Genomic DNA, 22,260 nt, shown 5'->3' with positions numbered 1-22,260 from the left:
CACTCCTCAGTGTTTTTGGGGTGTCCTCCCTAATTGTGCATTAATATTTCTGGCTGTCAAAAGTCATATCTGTCAGCAGTATCTACTCAATAATTTTTAGCACTCCTCAGTGTTTTTGGGGTGTCCTCCCTAATTGTGCATTAATATTTCTGGCTGTCAAAAGTCATATCTGTCAGCAGTATCTACTCAATAATTTGTAGCACTCCTCAGTGTTTTTGGGGTGTCCTCCCTAATTGTGCATTAATATTTCTGGCTGTCAAAAGTCATATCTGTCAGCAGTATCTACTCAATAATTTGTAGCACTCCTCAGTGTTTTTGGGGTGTCCTCCCTAATTGTGCATTAATATTTCTGGCTGTCAAAAGTCATATCTGTCAGCAGTATCTACTCAATAATTTGTAGCACTCCTCAGTGTTTTTGGGGTGTCCTCCCTAATTGTGCATTAATATTTCTGGCTGTCAAAAGTCATATCTGTCAGCAGTATCTACTCAATAATTTGTAGCACTCCTCAGTGTTTTTGGGGTGTCCTCCCTAATTGTGCATTAATATTTCTGGCTGTCAAAAGTCATATCTGTCAGCAGTATCTACTCAATAATTTGTAGCACTCCTCAGTGTTTTTGGGGTGTCCTCCCTAATTGTGCATTAATATTTCTGGCTGTCAAAAGTCATATCTGTCAGCAGTATCTACTCAATAATTTTTAGCACTCCTCAGTGTTTTTGGGGTGTCCTCCCTAATTGTGCATTAATATTTCTGGCTGTCAAAAGTCATATCTGTCAGCAGTATCTACTCAATAATTTGTAGCACTCCTCAGTGTTTTTGGGGTGTCCTCCCTAATTGTGCATTAATATTTCTGGCTGTCAAAAGTCATATCTGTCAGCAGTATCTACTCAATAATTTGTAGCACTCCTCAGTGTTTTTGGGGTGTCCTCCCTAATTGTGCATTAATATTTCTGGCTGTCAAAAGTCATATCTGTCAGCAGTATCTACTCAATAATTTGTAGCACTCCTCAGTGTTTTTGGGGTGTCCTCCCTAATTGTGCATTAATATTTCTGGCTGTCAAAAGTCATATCTGTCAGCAGTATCTACTCAATAATTTTTAGCACTCCTCAGTGTTTTTGGGGTGTCCTCCCTAATTGTGCATTAATATTTCTGGCTGTCAAAAGTCATATCTGTCAGCAGTATCTACTCAATAATTTGTAGCACTCCTCAGTGTTTTTGGGGTGTCCTCCCTAATTGTGCATTAATATTTCTGGCTGTCAAAAGTCATATCTGTCAGCAGTATCTACTCAATAATTTGTAGCACTCCTCAGTGTTTTTGGGGTGTCCTCCCTAATTGTGCATTAATATTTCTGGCTGTCAAAAGTCATATCTGTCAGCAGTATCTACTCAATAATTTTTAGCACTCCTCAGTGGTTTGCGCTCAGAATGGATTCAAAGCAGTCCACATATGATCTAAATGAGCAACCAGGTTCTGTCACCAGTCCTGATGTTAGTGTTCCCAGTACGTCATCTGGCCAAGGCGATGTCAAACAACAGAGTGTTTTCAAATTAGTGCAAAAAACAAAAACCAAAAAAAAATTTACTGTATTGAAGCGAAAAAGAAGTGTAACTGAGCAAAAGTTAAGTGACGATAAAAAAAAAATTGCAAGCATGCCATTCTACACACGCAGTGGCAAAGAGAGAATGAGGCCTTCACCTTTGGCTATTAGTGGCAGATCCCAAAAAGTTACCCAGGCTACAATTGGTGCACAACTACTGTTACGCGTCAAAGCTGAGCTGCAAGATACCAGTGAGGCATTACAGGAGAATATTTGCTCTGATTCACAAATGACAACAATCCCTGTGGAGAGTCCATCCAACAGTGGGATGTCTAATCGTGAGCATTCTGCTGATGTGTGCCTTAATAGCCCGAGTGTAGCCGGTGATACCCAAATTGAGGATGCCACTTTGGAATTAGAAGAGGATGAGGGGGAGATTTGTGTAGGCGACGAGGGCGCTAATGAGGATGTTGATGAGGATGAGGTTGTTTGTGTAAGTCCTGCACCAGTGGCAGCAGTTCTGGCACGTGACAAGAAAAAGGCCATTGTCATGCCTGGGCATAAAACAAAAAAATCCACTTCTTATGTGTGGAATTATTTCTACCCAAATCCAGACAACAATTGTATAGCCATTTGTAGTGTATGTGAAGCCACAGTCAGTCGAGGGAGGGACCTTAACCATCTTGGAACCTCGTCTATGTTACGCCATTTAACGAGAGTTCATGGCAAAGTGTTGGGAAAAGCTGAAAGTTCTTCCCAAAAGAATACAAGCACTCCCTCATCAGCTAAGACCCTCCGCTCACCGACATACCGACGGCTACAAAATACACCCACCACACCATCCTCATCAATATCCTCAGTAGCGCTCGGAGTTAGCCCGGCATCCCACTTAAGGCTGGATGACTCCGGCACTATTATTGATTCCTCTGAAGAAAGCGTTAGTCCTGCTGCTGCTGTTGCTGCTGCTGGGGGTGAATCGTCATCCCAGAGGCAGGTGAATAAAATGAGCAGTCCTACATTTCAGCAATTAACTGTGAAACAATCATTTGCGAGGGGAAGCAAATATGACAGCAGTCACCCAGTCGCCAAGCGAATCACAGACGCCATGGCTGCAATGTTAGTGTTAGATCTGCGTCCAATCTCCACAATAAACGCAGCTGGTTTTTCACAGTTAATTGAGGTTTTGTGTCCGCGTTACAGAATTCCATCGCGACACCATTTCTCCCGTAAAGCTATTCCACAACTATACCAAAAAGTGTGTAAAAATGTAGAGATTGCGCTGAAAAATGCCATTCTGCCCACTGTTCACTTAACCACAGATATGTGGACAAGTGGAAGTGGCCAAACCAAAGACTATATGACTGTGACAGCCCACTGGGTTGGTCATTCACCTTCACCAGCAGGAACAGCAGCAGCATGTACACCACTACGTAACATTTGTCACAGGCAGGCCACTCTTTGTATCACCGGCTTCACTAACAGGCATACGGCTGACAATTTGTTACGCAAACTGAGAGATGTGATTGATGCATGGCTTATACCACTCGGACTCTCCCCAGGGTATGTCATTTCAGATAACGCCAACAATATAGTGCGAGCATTACAGCTGGGTGATTTCCAACATATTCCCTGTTTTGCTCACACCATCAACTTGGTGGTGCAGAGCTTCCTACGAAATAACCGTGAGGTGCAGGAGATGCTTTCGGTGGCCCGTAAAATTTCAGGCCATTTCAGGCATTCAGCCACAGCATGTAGGAGATTACAGCAGCTCCAAGAGCAGTTTAACTTGCCCTGCCACCAACTTAAGCAAGAGGTGGTAACTCGGTGGAATTCCACCCTGTACATGCTTCAGAGGATGGAGGAACAGCGCAAAGCCATCCAAGCATATTGCACAAGTCATGACATTGGGAAAGGAGGGGGGATGTATTTCACTCTTGCACAGTGGGGAATCCTTTCAGTGCTGTGCAAGGTGCTGAAACCATTTGAAGTTGTGACATGTGAGGTCAGTGCAGACTCTGCTAGTTTGAGCCAAGTCATTCCTTTAATTAGACTATTGGAAAAGCAGCTTGAGAAAATGAAGGAGGAGCTGAAAGCAAGCAATTCAGCAAAGTATGTTGGCCTTGTCGATCAAGTACTTAATTCGCTTCACAATGATCCTCGAGTTATTAAGATCTTGAACTCGGATCAGTACGTTTTGGCCACTGTGCTTGATCCAAGGTTTAAAACCTACATTGAGTCTTTACTTGTAAATGAGCGAGATGTGAACTTTTGCAAGGAGCTATTGCTCAGCAAGTTGGCCGCTGAACTGGGCCTCGGCTTGACGACGTGTCCTCCTTCACTTTCTCAAGCTGTTGCTCGTAAAAAATTAAATTTCCAAAAAAGAAGCAGGGAAGACACAGGGGGCAGACGAGAACAATTTAACATCTGGGCTGGTTTGAAGGATTTTTCAAAAAAAAGTGTCACTTTGCCCATAAGTCCATCCAATATGAGTATAAACATGCAAAGGATGGTGGAGGATTACTTTCAAGAGGTAGTTGATATGGAAATGTCAGACAGTCCCTTTCCTTACTGGGAAGAAAAGCAAGCCATTTGGAAACCCATGTACAAACTTGCTTTGCAATACCTAAGCTGCCCACCCTCCAGTGTGTACTCTGAACGAGTGTTCAGCACAGCAGGGAACTTAGTCAGTGATCGCCGTAGAAGGTTACTTCCCAAAAATGTGGAGAAAATGATGTTTATAAAAATGAACTACATCTTCCACGAGGAAGGCCTTCACCATCCAAGACATCCAAGCACTGACTGTTCTCTAATGGCGGATTCAAGCGGCGATGAATTGATAGTCTGTGATGATGACGTACACACTGATGAGGGTGAGGATGAAGCTGAAGATGATGCCGATAACATCTTTTTAAAACTTTCTATGTAAGTGTAGGGTGCAATCTACCCCCAAAGAGGAAAGGGACTTGTGGCATTTCCATATCACATACCATCTTGAAAGGCTGCTGTTAGGGCAATTTATCCTTAAGGGTAGGGTGTCATAGACAGAGTGACCCTAAACTGGCTTTGTCCATTTTTCATAATATTGTACAGTCTATAATGGCTGAATTTTTTAGTATTTTATACAAGTGGAGGGGGGCCTAGAGAGACAGAAACCAAACTGGCTTTCTCCATGTCAATTAATATTGTACAGTCTATAATGGCTGAATTTTTTGGTATTTTATACAAGTGGAGGGGGGCCTAGAGAGACAGAGTGACCCCAAACTGTCTTTCTCCATGTCAATTAATATTGTACAGTCTATAATGGCTGAATTTTTTAGTATTTTATACAAGTGGAGGGGGGCCTAGAGAGACAGAAACCAAACTGGCTTTCTCCATGTCAATTAATATTGTACAGTCTATAATGGCTGAATTTTTTGGTATTTTATACAAGTGGAGGGGGGCCTAGAGAGACAGAGTGACCCCAAACTGTCTTTCTCCATGTCAATTAATATTGTACAGTCTATAATGGCTGAATTTTTTAGTATTTTATACAAGTGGAGGGGGGGCTAGAGAGACAGAAACCAAACTGGCTTTCTCCATGTCAATTAATATTGTACAGTCTATAATGGCTGAATTTTTTGGTATTTTATACAAGTGGAGGGGGGCCTAGAGAGACAGAGTGACCCCAAACTGTCTTTCTCCATGTCAATTAATATTGTACAGTCTATAATGGCTGAATTTTTTAGTATTTTATACAAGTGGAGGGGGGCCTAGAGAGACAGAAACCAAACTGGCTTTCTCCATGTCAATTAATATTGTACAGTCTATAATGGCTGAATTTTTTGCTATTTTATACAAGTGGAGGGGGGCCTTGAGAGACAGAAAGCAAACTGGCTTTTTCCATTTCTTTACATATTTAACTATAAGTGTAGGGTGTAATATACATTCAAAGACGATGGCTGCATTGCCAATATGCATAGATGGAGAGGAAGACAATCTGTTTTGTGTGTAGAATAGGCCTACCAACGAAGAATTAAACTGTTTTTTTGGATGATTTATTACCTCAACAATTAGATTACTTGTCTCTAAAACAGTTGGAGCACTAAATTGGGTTAATTTAGGCCCAAAAACATGGATTTTCCCAAAAAATAGCAAAACAAAACCAAACAAAACCAAAACCAAAACCAAAACACGCAATGGCGGTTTTGCAAAACCAAAACCAAAACCAAAACACGACGGTAATCCAGATCCAAAACCGAATCCAAAACCAAAACACGGGGGTCAGTGACCATCTCTAGTCCCAAGCAACTGTGCTCCATCTATAGCTGAAATAAACCTCTAGTTTGATATCACCACTAGGTGGCAGCAGTAGCTCAGTTTGTCTGCAGATCCTGGTCAAAAATTCCAGTGTCAGCTCTTCGTGACCTCAGATCACAATTAGATTGTAAGCCTGTGGATATAGCTATGTAGAATAATAAAATATGTATAATGATAGCTAAGAGTGTAATACAGGTTTGTGTCACAGTATTCCGAATACAGGCTTCTTGAAACAAAAACATTATAAAAAATACATGTTAATAAGATATTGAGCACAAACAGTAATCTGATTAATCGGCAGTTCTGTCATTTAGTTTTCCATATGCGACACCCATGGAGGGCTGGGAAATTTTAGCCCGGGGGGCAAGACTCAACTCAGCAGCCTATTAGGAACATTTTAAAGCATACCAGCCAACTTTTCCTCATTGGTTTCCTTATTGGGAGATCCCGGGGGAAGTGGGCATGCGTGGGGTGGGGCTTGACGAATCCTATCATTTTGGCACTGACCCCTAAATGATTGGCACAAATTTGGTCAATTACAGCAGAGGGCTGGGCTAAGATGATGTGATATTTGCATCATTACGCCCCCCCACTTATCTATTACGGATGCGAGAACTGGGAGGTCGCCCTGCTCTCCCGGGAGCAGAAATGTGGGAGGATCCCGGACATTCTGGGAGAGTAGGCAGCTAATGAATCTCTAGAGACTGAAGTGTCTTTCACATTTCTGTCTCCATTACTGAAGTCATGTTGTCTTACCAGTCAGTCTTTGATTAAATCTTGGTCTCCATGAAAATGGCCACCTCCATAGGCATCAATACATGGTCATAGGACACAATTTCTTAACTGTGTCATCATGCCACAGATGGCGAAGCCAACCACGTCTTGTACTGGCTCAGCACCAGGGAGAATGCCAGACTCTTCAGGGAGTGAGGGAGATCACCCCTATTTCAGGGAGTCTCCCTGACATTCAGGGAGAGTTGACAAGTATGTTTTAAAGGAAAAAAAATGCTTGTAGACCCAGCCCAAGGTAGCCCACTATGGGACAGGCCCAGGGGGTCCCCTGCCCCCAGCTCAGCCTGTCCCCGGCGACACCCTTTCTCTGTTAATCATTTTGTTTGCCCTATATATAAGAACATGTAACTGCTGCATTATACCGACTATAATGGAGCATAACATGTCTGATTATGTTCTCTTGTTTTAACAATGAATAAAAAAACTATCGTAAATCAGATCTTCCCTTTATAGCAACACCCTCACCTCCCACAGGTATATTCTCTGCAGAAAGGTGCATTAAGATGTGTTTATTCCACATATCATTGTACATAACACCACTGTGACTATAACACCCATCCTGGCTTGTGTCATAAGCTGGAGTTATATAAAGGAGTTGAAGAGTTATAACAGATTATTTTACTTACATAGTACCACACGTGCTTGTATTCTTAGTGGATACTTGAAAGCATTTAGTTATACAAAGTGTGAATTTCATAAAAAGCCCAGCACCATAGTCACGTCCACCTTCCCCGGTATTATTAACAAGTTCTGTGAGTTGACATTATCCTGCTTTTCTCTTCATAATGAAAATGACTCTCTGGCTTTTATATTGTTTTATAATAATGAACTGAAACAGGCGCACAAGGGATATATTTGGTCAGAGGCTGTCAAATAGCCAGCAAAGTAAAAATTAGACCGTGTTGGAACATGGAATCCAGCTCTTATTTTTAATAAATCATATTTATTTATTTCTGCGTTTATGTTTATGTTTAAGTTTAAGTTTATGTTTTTGAGCCAAATTTCTTCTGGTCCCTGAGGCTCTTGAACCCTCCTTAATAGTTCTATTTTAATGCCATTTTACCAGCATATTTCCAATGAAGACCTTTATTCAAAGTCAAACCATTTTGTAGTTTGTACCATACCATGCAAACAGTGCAGGAATAAGCACTAACGTGTAATAATACTTGTGTCACATTTCTCTGCAGATGTGATTGAAGCTTTATCAAATCCAATTAGATATGTAAATTTGATGGAGCAGAGATCCCGACAGCTGGCAGCACTGACATTGGAAGATGAAGAAGAAGTAAAGAAGGAGGTAGGGTTATTCCACTTAAAGGCTAACTTCAAATTTATATTTACGTACTTGTGTTTAGTACAGGAAAAGCAGAAGCTAGATATATTTGTGTTACACTTCTTTGCAGGACATGGGAAACCTTAGGATAATCTGTGTGCCGTCTCTCCTCTGCTCTCCAGACCTGACTACACCTTTACTGAGCGTCACTGGTGCTAGAGCAGCCCTGGCCAACCTGTGGCTCTCCAGGGGTTTGTGAAACTACAAGTTCCAGCATGCTTTGCCAGCTGTTGGCTAGCTATCTACTGGCAAAGCATGATGGGGCTTGTAGTCTCACTACACCTGGAGACCCCCAGGTTGGCCAGGCCTGTGCTAGAGTAATATGCAACCTGATACACTTCCGGGACCGCATTGACGACACTCTACTCTTAGAAAGAGGCGCACGTTACACTTAATCTCAGTAATAAGTTAAAACAATACATTTAATAAAAGAAAAAGACTCCTATACGTAACAACCTACCAGCAGGCATTTTATGGTAAGATTAACCAGTGTTAGGAACTATCACAAACATATCTGACATCGGGCATGAAGGAACTGCTGGGGGTCGGAGGGCCGCCTGTTGCCCCAGGGCCGTGCAAGACCATTACCCTGCATTTGACTATGCCACTAAATGTTGTATTGTGGGATGATTATCACACATGATTACAATGAAGGAGGATGAGAGATTATGAGACAATGACAAAAACAGTCCTGTATGTACAGTAGAATCTACAACATTAGTACTACCTTTATATAAAGCTAAGAAATTCAATTTCCCAGCATCCCCTGCTCAGCATACTGCAATGTCATCTGATAGCTCATTATTGTGCTAGGCTCTATAGTATTGTGCTATATCCCAATTCTCGGTTACAGGACTTCTTTTTTCAGGCTTCACTCACTTTATGGTATTCCCTCCCTCGCATCACAAGACTTTCCTCTAGTCTCCAAACCTTCAAACGTTCTCTGAAAACCCACCTCTTCAGACAAGCTTATAATATTCCTCTACCGCCCATTTAATCTCCCTAGACTACCTTATTACCACCCTATACACAGCTACCACAAGACAACAACCCTCTGACTAACATGGTTGTGTAACTTTGTAACCTTTGCATTCTAGATGGACAAATGTTCAATACAAGTTAACCCGTGCATGATACTCATGCATTCTAGTCAAATCAAGCTACTTAAGGTGTTAAAAAGGTTCTTGTCATGCATTTGGGCCATAGCCCAGGCCTCAACCAGCAACCACTCCCCACTGACACCCCCCGGCAACCACCAACCACTCCCAACTGTCACTTCTCCTTCAAGAAATATATATATATTTTTTTTAAATCTTTATAAACACTTTTAACAATTAACAAATTAAATTAACAAATTAAAAACATCTTAGTATACCAAATTTCAGCCCTTTCTGAATTTTTTTTTCCACACACACTAAGAATTTAGTAGGTCAGTGTATAACTCCGCCCAGCAGGTGGCGCTGCAGCTTGGTTTTATTTTTTCCACACACAGACAGACTAAGACACGCCACTAGACATTTATATTATAGATGATGTAGCACTTACCCTTGTGTATAAAACTATTGTCCCATAGAATGTAAGCTTGCGAGCAGGGCCCTCTTACCTCTCTGTATATATTATCCAGTATTGTTTTATTACTGTTTGTTCCAATTGTAAAGGGCTACGGAATCTGCTCGCGCTGTATAAATAAATATTGTTGATGATGATGATGATATATACTGCTAAATCACCAGTATGTAACACATTACCACCTGTCTGGTTTTCTGAAATGACATTTCCAGTATCTGTCCCTCTTTTGTAATATTGAGAAAGGACCTGTCACCTAGAAGGATTCCCTGACCCAACTGTACACAATGGAGGAGCAAGTGGCGGGACGGCCAGACAGGGCACTGTCTCTCACCTAACACCACATACATGATGTTTCTCCATGCCAGCTCTCCTGGCTGGCATTCCTGAGTAACATGGTGCTCTGGGAACACCGATCTAGATGACGAGAGCCTGCGATGAAGACACATCGTTCTGCCCGGCCTGTGTATTAGTGTATTGGTCATGTTACCGTTTCCCTGGTGAATAGTGTGGAATGAAGCAGGGAGAAGAATAGTCTTTTTTTTTTTTTTTTTGCAAAACATTACTAACGGCTTAATTATAAATGATTGAAAAGCTTATGTCCCTCTGGTGACAGATCCTCCTTAATATTTATTCAAGGGGGTAATTCTAATACAGCAGAATTCTATTATGATCACGTCAGATTAAATAACCCTATGTCTGTCTACACTGCACTGTAAGTGATTAGAGTAATACAATATAAAACTAGCAAAATGGTATAATTGAATGTTGTATTGAGACATTTGTGAACTACGTATAATAATAACTAAAATAGAAACCAAGACAAAATTCCTCCAGGGGCCCCTCTGACTAACTAACCAAATCCATTTTCTGTCCAGCATTGAAGACATTTTATTGTCATCTCAATTCAATGAAAGATCTATAGGGACTATTTTGCCAAAACCAACCCCCTAACTAACTTGAATGTTTACTCTCTAATTTCTGATGATACTTGATCCTGCAGAAAGTAATGTTATCTCTCTTCAGGGCATGTGAATAGTATGTAGTCATGTACGTGTCCACCTCCACAATCCTGTCACCTGCGGGACAACAGAAAATCCCCCCCCCACAAATAGATCTAGGTCCTGAGAACTGTATCGCCCATTTCATTGGTTATTAGGGCTTTAGTGTAAGTACTGAACCCACCCCTCAACTGCTTGATACACATCTACACTATGGGCCTGAGTTATTAAGTAGAGCAAGGCAAAAAAAAGAGTAAATCTTCTCCTGGACAAACCATGTTACAATGCAAGGGGTGCAAATCAGTTTATTATCTTGCACATAAGTTATATACTGGCTGTTTTTTTCATGTAGGACACAAATACTTGATAGCTTTATTTTTACACTGAAATTTAAAGTTGATCTAGGACATGCCCTACCTCAGCCAGGGGAGGGCTGGCAAATTTTAGCCCGGGGGCAAGACTAGAGCCAGCAGCCTATTACGAACATTTTAAAGGAAAAAAAGTGCAGATGACCCAGTGAACCAGCCCAAGATAGCCCAATATGGGATGCCCCCCTGACCCCCAGCCCAGTCTGCACCTGACCTCAACTAGAAATCTGCCATCACATTTTAAATTTACATCCCCCTTCAATGCAACATGGTTTTGCCCAGGTGCAAAGTTACTCCTTTTTAATGCTTTGCTCTCCTTAATGAATCAGACCCTATGTAATCTAACTATGTAAGTTAAAATAGACTTGATGTAGAGATTCAGGGACTGATGTGAGTGAGTTCTCTGTACAGCGCTGTGGAATTAGTGGTGCTATATAAATAACTGATGATGATGATGATGATTGTTATCTACCCACCTGTTCAGGAACTACAAGTCCCAGCATTCCTATGCTGGAACTTTTTCCTCTTAGGGTGCCAAATCCCCCTGCCCCTAATTCCTGTCAAAGTGTCTCTCTCTTGTGTGTGATGTATAACTCCCTTCCTTTGGTTCTCTAAAGTGTTGTTTCAGAGCAGCTGGTGAATCACTGGTTACCTAAGTGCCCTAGTCTATAACATGATGCATTTCCAGGTAAAGTGATGCCTGCAATCCGCCCACACACTGCTGTGGATACATCCTTGCTTTTAAGAAGAGATCTTAATGGCGTTCTTCTGCATTGAGTTGACTCATCTTCACTGTAGCACTAAAAATAAAATGAACTTTCCTTTAAATTGTCTGATTTGTTGTGATCTGACCTACATTTGGTATCATACATATGCAGACATGCTTTGAAAAGTTCTTATAATAAATATATTGCTTCCATCCCTCAACCAGGAAGCATTAGTATGAATGAGGGCATTAAAACGTACCTGACCTACACTTATGAGAACACCCTATCTAGGACATGAGTCACTAGAGATTCTATTTTAGACGCAAAAACATTATTCATCTTTGACCTCTCTGTGTTAAAGAAGAACTGGTTGTAGGAATTACAGAGAAAGATATTTGTGTGCATTTGTGACATAAATTGATCACCTTACAAGACCCCAATTTGTATTCTTTATACCTCCCAAAATGTAATCTGGCCAAAAAGGGACTCTTAACAAATTAGTGCACAAACGCACCTGTTCTTTTATTCACAGGGACGAGTGCTTAGGTCATTATACCTTGAAATACAAATTTTCTTGAACCACAGATTTCTATAACCGAACTATTTAAATCACAAAACAACAAAATAATATTAGACACAGTGTGGGCGTCATTATACGGAGATTAGGAGAGGAGAAGTCAATTTTTGCAGTCGATAGAGGTTCTAAAAGAAGGGCAATATGAAACAAATGGTTAGAAGAAGGATCTGGGTCATAATGAGGGACTGTCCCACGTTGGAAGTATAGCAATATAATATATAGCAGTAGTGTGATCATTGGCATTACCTTTTGAAATTGGAATGCATGTTATCAGGGGCTGGCTGGCAGATTTTTGCCAGAGGAAAAAGACTTGGCTCAGCAGCCTATTAGGAACAATTTAAAGGAAAATAAAGGCATGTAGGCCAGTGGTGCAGCCCATAGTAGCCTATTATGGGATCGGACCGAGGGGGCATATGCCCCCTGCCCCCCAGCCCAACCAGTCCCTGCATGTTATATGCTTAGCTAAGTAATATCACATATTTTCTTTAGCTATATGGATAAAGCTGGGTAAAAGCAGACACTTCCCAGTTATTCCTCTTTTGGACCCAAACCCACTGTCCCTAATTCATTCCAAGGGTATATTTACTAAGCTGCGGGTTTGAAAAAGTGGGGATGTTGCCTTTAGCAACCAATCAGATTCTAGCTGTCATTTTGTAGAAGGTACTAAATAAAAGAAAGCTAGAATCTGATTGGTTGCTATAGGCAACATCCCCACTTTTTCAAACCCGCAGCTTAGTAAATCTAGCCCCAAGAGTCTCTTTTCTGTGCTTTCTGTAAAACTCTGTATAGTCTGGATAATCCATTGCATTGGTTCTCTAAAGTGCCTCTTAGGTTTCTACAAGTACATCATCCATCATGTTTGTCTTATGTGTATTTTTTGGCATCTGTAACTATGTGCTGCACAATGTGGTTTTTTTAAATTATTTTTATAATGTGAATGTCTGCCAAGTGTGTGCCCAGGTGTTTGTGTTTTGCCACAAATATTAAAGGGGTTGTACACTTTTGGACCATCCCCACCAATCATCTGTTTCATTTTGCTCACCGGGGGTGTAGATTTCTGCTTTGTTGCAAAAACAAAAATGCACAGTTAGCAATGAAAAATTGTGACTATTTTATTAAATGTAAAAATGCAATATTTATTAAAATGACATTTTACAAAATTAGTGAACGAGACCCAAAAACTTCAGTGGAATCGGCTCTGTGGACCACGTGTTCTACTGTTAACATTTAGCTGTATTTTAGAGATGTTTAACAAATGTTAAAGTTTTCAGTAACAGTGTAGTTTCTGAGTCTTCAACTGACAATTTAAGGCAAAAGTCCTACTTCAAGAATGTAATAGTATAAACCATTTAAATGGACAATACTTCTCCTGCATGTCCACAATCCCTCCTCCCATGCAGGGCCCTCTTAAGAACATCTTGGGCCCCCGGGCACAGCAGTGCACCGGGGCCCCTATATATACAAAAATAAATAAAATGATTATATATATGGGCCCTGCAGCCCAGGGGGGCCCGTCTGAGGCAGCAAAAAAAAAAAAACCTGGAAAAAGAAAAAAAGACAATACTTACCTTGCGGTCAGCTGGCGATCCGGCTCCCTCCCTGGTCTCCTCCTCCGTCGCGCTCCGCAATGGATGTTGGGCGGGCGTGATGACGTCACGCCCGACATGCACTGCGAGCGCTGCACGGAGGAGGATACCATGGAGAGACTGGATCGCCAGCTGACCGCAAGGTAAGTATTGTCTTTTTTTTTTCTTCCAGGTTTTTGGTTTCTTTTGCTGCCTCCGACGGGCCCCCCTGGGCTGCAGGGCCCCCGGGCAGCTGCCCATTGTGCCCAATGGGAAAGACGGCCCTGCTCTCATGTAGCCAAAAAGAGGGTGAGACTGCTCCTTCCCATACCAGCTTACCAAAGCCAAATTATGAATGTACGTGAAGGCAGCTGCTCTACAGTATGTTCATTCCTACCAGTAGAGGTGAAAAGAGCACTTCTGTTTAGCTCTTCTGAATAGGGCTGGACAGAGGTCAGGACATGCAAAAGGACAGGTTTCCAAAAGTGGGATTTCCCTTTAAGAGCTTGCAAGACATTCAGTATAGGGCGTCTTTGTGTGCTGGATTCTCTATGGCTCTCCCAGTTATCACCCCCGGGAATCTGTAGCGTAGAATGTTTCTTTTTCATAGAATGCTACACTCGTAATACACATAGGGAACATTAGGCGGCTTTCAAGAAATTAAGAAAAATTAAAGTTGTATCATGTTTTTATTTTTCTAAGTAATGGGAACCTTTGTGTTATTTTTAAAATGACAACACGTACAGTGAGATAATTTCATGTAACAAGCTTATATATAACAATTGACAACTAGCGCAGTTCTTCTATTGCTTGATTTGACATGGGTTACTTACTGTATATGTGATGAGCAATATAACATAGAACGTTGTGGGGAACTTATGCCAGAAAATAAGTGTAAGAAATGTTGTACACAATATGTGACATACTTGTAAGAGAAGCGCCCCTTTTTTCCCTCCTGTTCCAACGTTTTTCAGTTGTGGTCTGTAAAAGGGGACGTAGCTTTGGTGCACTATTTAGTTCCTATATGCTGTACGTGAAATATTTCACTCAGGGAAGTGGATTACTTTGAAACAAATAAAAGAAAAGAAAAGAACAAAGCTGTGTGTCATATTACTGCTGTCCCCTGGGTTTTAATAATTGTTGGCTGCTGTTATTTGCTAGAGTTATAGAACAAATATAAATAAATTTCACTAGATGGCGCCAGAGCTTATATTGTGTTGAAGATACAAAATACAAATGTTAACGTGAAAATACTGTGTGTTCTAAGCAGCAATTATATAATCGACATAACACCTATTTTTCAATTGCTAAAACACAAGGACTCTTTAATGTCATTACTTACGCTACTGCATGACATTGTTAAAACATCATATAGAATATTGTACTTACCTGTTACATCACCGATGACATCCCTTTTGTATAAATTATAACATCAATAATAATAATAGCATTATTAATCACAAAATAGATATAAGCTTTATCCACATGTGTTGCTGATATCACTCTGATACATTTCTTGACGCTAATCATCATTATTTCATGCTAGTAGACTGTAGCTTAGTCGGTAGAGCATGAGACTCTTAATCTCAGGGTCATGGGTTCGTGCCCCACGTTGGGCATTGTGTTTGGGCAACGCAGTGGCCTAGTGATTAGCACTTCTGCCTCACAGCACTGGGGTCATGAGTTCGAAGGCCTTATCTGTGTGGAGTTTGTATGTTCTCCCTGTGTTTGCGTGGGTTTCCTCCGGGTGCTCCGTTTTCCTCCCACACTCCAAAAACATACTGGTAGGTTAATTGGCTGCTATCAATAGTGATCCTAGTCTGTCTGTCTGTCTGTCTTTGAGTGTGTGTCTATATTAGGGAATTTAGACTGTAAGCTCCAATGGGGCAGGGACTGATGTGAATGAGTTCTCTGTACAGCGCTGCGGAATTAGTGGCGCTATATAAATAAATGATTATGATGATGTTACCAATTTATTCCACCAGCTTAGAATATAGGTTGAAAACATTTGACATTTTTAATTATGGCATTGTAAAGTGGTTTCCTCATAGTGGAATTAATGCATATTTATGTATAATAAGTAGAGATTAGCAAAATTCATATATCGTCAGATGTGGAACAATTTGACATTTTATGGGCAGCACGGTGGCTTAGTAGTTAGCACTTCTACTTCATAGCGCTGGGGTCAGGCGTTCAATTCCTGAACATGGTCTTATCTGTGAGGAGTTTGTATGTCCTATCCATGTTTGCGTGGGTTTCCTCCAGGTGCTCTGGTTTCCTCCCACACTCCAAAGACATACTAGTAGGTTAATTGGCTGCTATTAAATTGACCTTAGTCTATCTTGGTCTGTTACTGATAGGGAATTTAGACTGTAAGCTCCACTGGGGCAGGGACTGATGTGAGTTCTCTGTACAGCGCTGTGGAATTGGTGACGCTATATAAAAAGCTGAGGATGATTTCGGCCAGTATTTCAATTGTTTGAATACGTTTACAAATGTTTTATTAATGGTTCGAACTAACAAATTGTTAAAAATGCATTTATATAAAGTAATTTTTAATGCACATTTGTTCAAGTTTTTTTAATCCATTGTCAATGAATTTTAAAAGATGCTTTTGGTCAAAAAGCTTTTTAAATGACAGTTTTGGGTTTTCGCATTTTCAAAGCTTTTCAGTATCATTTTGGCAGTCACAGAACTGATATTTGTAGAAAAGTAATGTTTTACTCATCTCTAGTTGTAAGCAAAGATGTACCAAATATACTGCAGATATTTCCATGTTTTGTAAAGCTATTTGCATGCTGTGTATCTGGCATACAATAACAGTACATAATACCTTGTTTTCCAGATAGAAGCAGGTGATGTGCCATTGGAAGCCAACAGTGAGCCAAAGTCAGCGCCAGCAGAAAATGGCTTGAATCACGCTTCCACTTTAACGCCAAAGCCATCATCTCAGTCTGTTCACAGTCAGCCAGCTCCAGGTAAGGGAGCCGGCCTCACCCTGTGTACTGGTGACAATAGCTGTAGAGAGAGTTATAGATAGGATTCTATTCACATTCATCATTGTTCCCTTATATTGCACTCAATAATATTCCCCGAGGGTTGGATGTAGCATTAGGTGTACTGTACTAGGCATGTGCTCAGGGCAGCAGATACCAAGAGGAAGTGTTTTGCTTGTGTACTGCATATGCCAACTATTTTTTATTATATAGGCAAGAACATTGACCAAGCTGCAAAATATTACACCTGAGAACAGAATACATTGTGTATCATGTTTGGCTTTGTGACATAACCTGCTAGAGAATAGGGCAGTGCCAAATGTTGTACACGCCCTAATATGTAGCTGAAGGCCGGCCCATGAGCAATAGCAAACAAGCAGTATCTTTGTGGAAGTATAGACATATAAAGAACTGTAGAAGACAGTGTTAGAGCACTGCTGGGAGACAGCAGTATAGAGTAATATGTTGCCTAAACCGGCTGGAAGATGTATCAGGACATTATTCTTTATCTTCTAGGTTCAGTTAAGGCTCCCGCTAAAGCGGCTCCAGCTGAGGACCTCATACTGAGCGTGTTAACAGGTAAATGTTACACTGACGTGGTAAGAAAACAATACACAATGTCTCCACTAACTTCAGTGTGATAACTGTATTTTTATGCTCTGTGATTCATATATATATATATATAGGGGCGGGCTGGCCTGGGGGGCAGGGGGGCAACGCCCCCCCCCCCCCCGGGCCGCTGGGTGAGACTGCTATTAGGGCCGGCCGCCCCCCGGATGCAAAAAAAACATAGTTTTCCCCCCGCGGCCGCATCTGATGACATCAGATGCGGCCGTGTCAGCGCACAGGCGGCCGCATCACATGACAGGGGATACGGCCGCGTCATCAATGACGCAGCCGCATCCCCTGTCACATGATGCGGCCGCCTGTGTGCCCCCCGGCCATCCCTCTCCCAGCCCGCGCCTGTATATATATATATATATATATATATATATATATATATATATATATATATTTCTCTTGTCTTAAGATCCCCTATTCTTACCACAGACTTATCCCCTCTGAGACAGGTTTATTTCTCCTTAGGCTTTGTATAGCCTGCAATTCTGGGTTCTGGGGTCCTAGTTACTTTTGCTCCTGGCAGATCACGACAATTTGGGGCCCTCGGCAGTACTCTAACAAGGAGCCCGAGTCCTCACAAAGCCGATTCCCCAGTACTGTAGTATGCGTGGCTAAAAAACAAGCCCAACAATAATCCATTTGAAATCGCCTGGATTATAATTATTATCGGGTATGTAGGAAAATGTAGTTAGAAAATTACGACTATCGGCCTAAATGTGCAGCCATCTTCTGATCACACAATTGAGCCCTTATGTGTTCCAGAACTACAGCCCAAGAGCAAAATGGCCGATTTTGATCACATGTGTGTCAGCAAAATGGGGGAATCCTGTCACATGGCGCTTAGGCCAAGTAACCCGATCGACCTGTGTGTGTGGCAGCTTAGGTTAGGTTAGGTCAGAAAACTGAGGGATCTATAACAATTAGAAATAGGCGATTCTGACATCTTAAAGGTTGTAATATTACATAGAGGGGAATTGGGAGGAGAAGCCTGTAAAACGCAAAAACATGTATGAGTACAAAATTGTGTATATGGTGTCACAAGCCAATAAATCAGCATGAATTGTTTTATCCTGGGTCACTCTATGCCTCACCTGAGAATCTACTCAATGGAATCATTTCTTTTAAATATGTTTTTGGAGAGTTGATAATGTCTCAATGAGATTGGCAATACCATATTAAGTATAGTGAAGAAAGAGTAACTGCATGATTACTAATGTGTCCAAGCCCATTATATTTTTCTTTGAGTGTCAGAATATTTTTTTTCAAAAATAGGGGACTGAGTTGTATTAATGCAAAAGTTATATTGCCTACAAACAGTGGAGGCTGCCATGAGAATAGCCCCTCAGCGGGGTAACTCGATCCCAGAGAATCAACAGCTTTATGTATATTTCAGGACATCACATTGATTTCACTAAGAGGAAAACATGGTATCTAATATATTATATAGATCTAGAGTTGTCAGTAGTTGGGTGACAATGAATCCATAAACAAATCAATTACAAATAAAAGGAAAACTAAATAAACAATTTGATTAATATGTAAAAATAACCATTTACTTTCACAAATCCTCATGTTATTTATAATTCACATGACTATTTTTGCATTTTATTTGTTATTTATCTGTATTCATTGTCACTTAAACATTCACAATTCTAATACTATTTAAGAAATTAAATAGCCTGTTTCTTAGTGAAATGAATTTACTCGCATTACATACTGCACAAATAAAACTGACTGCACACACACACACACACACACACATTTATATATATATATATATATATATATATATATAATATAAATGTCTAGTGGCGTGTGTTAGTCTGTCTGTGTGTGTAAAATATAAAACCAAGCTGCAGCGCCACCTGCTGGGCGGAGTTATACACTAACCTACTAAATTCTTATTGTGTGTGGAAAAAAAAATTCAGAAAGGGCTGAAATTTGGTATACTAAGATGTTTTTAATTTGTTAATTTAATTTGTTAATTGTTAAAAGTGTTTATAAAGATTTAAAAAAAATATATATATATTTCTTGAAGGAGAAGTGACAGTTGGGAGTGGTTGGTGGTTGCCGGGGGTGACAGTGGGGAGTGGTTGGTGGTTGCCGGGGGTGACAGTGGGGAGTGGTTGGTGGTTGAGGCCTGGGCTAGGTCCAAATGCATGACAAGAACCTTTTTAACACATTAAGTAGCTTGATTTGACTAGAATGCATGAGTATCATGCACGGGTTAACTTGTGCATATATATATATATATATTAGACTCACACACACACATATAAAACGAGGTTTGCTTTTGAAGTGGACATACCACAGCCCAATCTGTTAATGTTCGTTGCAGAGGTGGAAGCTCAGACTATCGAAGAACTGAAACAACAGAAGTCCTTTGTTAAACTGCAAAAGAAACATTACAAAGAAATGAAGGACCTTGTAAAAAAACATCATAAGAAAACCACTGACCTGATCAAAGAGCACACCACTAAGTACAATGAGATTCAGAACGATTACTTGAGGAGACGGGCAATCCTGGAAAAGACAGCTCGAAGAGACAGCAAAAAGAAGTACGTAAAACAAGCTTTACTGATACAACCTGGGTGTGCAGCGTAGTAGATGGTACAAGGTGTTTGTACAAAGTTGTCCTTATATCGATGCATGATTTGCTTCACTGTTTCAATGAGTGATAGCTCACAAGTAGATAGGCCGTATTTATTATATGCATATGGACGGACAGATGGACCAAGCACAGTGTGTTGGACTGACATTTAGCAGAACATACCTACTAGTTGTCTCTCTGAGGCTCATCTATGAATCGCATCAATATGTGGGACTCTAATGCTTTATTATTTGCACGGGTTCACCTACTTGTCCACCAAGTGCATGTCTAGGGGTATGCCCACTTCCCAATATTTGCAAACCCCCCAGTAATATCAGTCTTTGGCCCGGGGGCGGGCAAGCGTAAGCCGAGTACAGTTAGGGTGTGTTCATGTAATTGCGACACGATCAGACTCTGAAGCCTTTTTGGTGACGTATCTCTCACGTGTACCTGAATGTAGGTGCAGCGATACACAATGATGTTGATGGCTGTAAGCTGCAGTACCTGTAAGCTTCTGATTGGCTGATTGCATATTGACCGCCCTAGCTGTACCTAAATCATTAGCGGCTATATTATATGAAATTGCAGCCATCTATTCATATTTCTTACTTGACATTTCCATTTGGACTACTTCAGGAAAGAAGATTCCCATTGGATTTAAAGGGAAAAACAGCAGATGTTTCTGTTTAATTTAATTTGTATTTTGCATTTGAATTAATTAGATTTTAATAACACTGTCAAGACAATTTTCTCTCTTGTGTATATGACAATTCATTACATTATTATACTGTGCACAAATAGGGTAATGTGACTTTAGCATTTACTAACCCTGCTGAGCCACATCGCTCTACACTGTTATGGGGTACATTATACACCTTATATGCCTGACAAACATCTGGCACAAATGCTACCGTTTTACTGCTGGAAGTAACGTGAGAACACGTCCGACCCAACATGGACACGTAAATGTGCTTCGTCTCGTGTCCAACTCTAAATGAGCATTAAATGTGAAAACTGTGCCTATGTATGCAATCTAATTGGAATGAACAACATTTGAAGGCAAACATATTGCTGGTCCTATTATCTTTGACACTAACTGAGAGATTCCCAAAATCTGTCAGTAAACACATAACTATTTCAAAATTTTCAAGTCCCAACTTTAGATCCATCCTAAAGTCACCCCTACCTCGCTGAGATCTGCTGTATCCACAAATAATACCCAACACTGCAGTAATATAATGTAATGTAATATTTCCAACAAGATATCAGTGTATCAACTCTATGTCATGCTTGCCGACTTCGTTGATGGGCGTGCAGGGGGCGGGGCTAAATCACAGCATTTTGGCCCCGCTCCCATGATGTAATGACGCAAATGCGTCATTTTACCGTGAAGGGCGGGGTCAAATGCCTCAAATCCCAGAGAATCGTGGCATTTTCGATCTAATTCTGCCCACTTCGGGAGGCTGCCATACTCTCCCCGAAGTCCGGGAGACCTACCCGGAATCCGTGAGTCTCCCAGACATTCCGGGAGAGTTGACAAGTATGCTCTATGTACACCAGGCCTGGCCAACCTGTGGCTCTCTAAGTGTTGTGAAGCTACAACTCCCAGCCTACCTTGCCAGCTATAAGCTGGCTATCTGCTGGCAAAGCATGCTGGGGCTTGTAGTTTAATAACCCCTGAAGAGCCACAGGTTGGCCAGGCATGATGTACACCATGTCAGTCACCATACATATACTAGATAGCGTGGCATGCTGGGAGCTTTAATGTGGCGATATCTTAGCGTGCTTATCTGTGGCCACAGGAGATGAGAACATTATTACTAGTGATTTTAGAGGATTCATGCCTTTAGAATGTTTAAAATCAGGCTTTACTGGCGAACTTCCATGGACTGACCCCGGTACCTTTTATGCTAGAAAATCTCTTTTAACAACCACATTTCACATTGGTAACACAGGGATCATTATAAATCCCATCTGCCTCCAGTACATCTATTAAATGACATTTTAACAATAATATGATCTCACTGTGCTCTGTAGTATTTAATGTGATCCTTTGCTTCTGTCACTGTCAGGTTGGAAATTCATGTACAAAAAGAAACAATGCACGATCATTACGTAACATTTTCCATTTCTTTCTTCCTCTAAGGATGCATATCTTCTGTGGAGGAGACTGTGAGCTTTAATACCCTGTATGCGCAATGGTTAAAAATTGCAGTGAACTTAGAAGTGAGCGACGGGGTTGGTTCACACATCATAGTGGAAAAGCAATTTGTGTCTGGCTGGATCTTTCGTTGGCAGCTGCATACAAAT

The 22,260-nt window shown here is 41.0% G+C and overlaps 1 protein-coding gene across 1 annotated transcript in view; it reads left to right on the top strand.

Moving 5' to 3' along the window:
• Positions 1-22,260, top strand: part of PLCB1 (phospholipase C beta 1) — a 532,247-nt gene that overhangs the window by 425,217 nt on the left and 84,770 nt on the right. The window contains exons 23-26 of the mRNA XM_075203998.1: positions 7,814-7,923; positions 16,589-16,721; positions 17,256-17,318; positions 19,699-19,918. Coding sequence (XP_075060099.1) covers positions 7,814-7,923; positions 16,589-16,721; positions 17,256-17,318; positions 19,699-19,918 — 526 coding nt within the window. The remainder of the gene's footprint in view (positions 1-7,813; positions 7,924-16,588; positions 16,722-17,255; positions 17,319-19,698; positions 19,919-22,260) is intronic.

This window comes from Mixophyes fleayi, chromosome 3 (genome assembly GCF_038048845.1).
Source record: "Mixophyes fleayi isolate aMixFle1 chromosome 3, aMixFle1.hap1, whole genome shotgun sequence".
NCBI classification, from domain to species: Eukaryota; Metazoa; Chordata; class Amphibia; order Anura; family Limnodynastidae; genus Mixophyes; species Mixophyes fleayi.
Note: the sequence above shows the minus strand (reverse complement) of the source record. Positions and strands in the feature narration are given on the sequence as shown.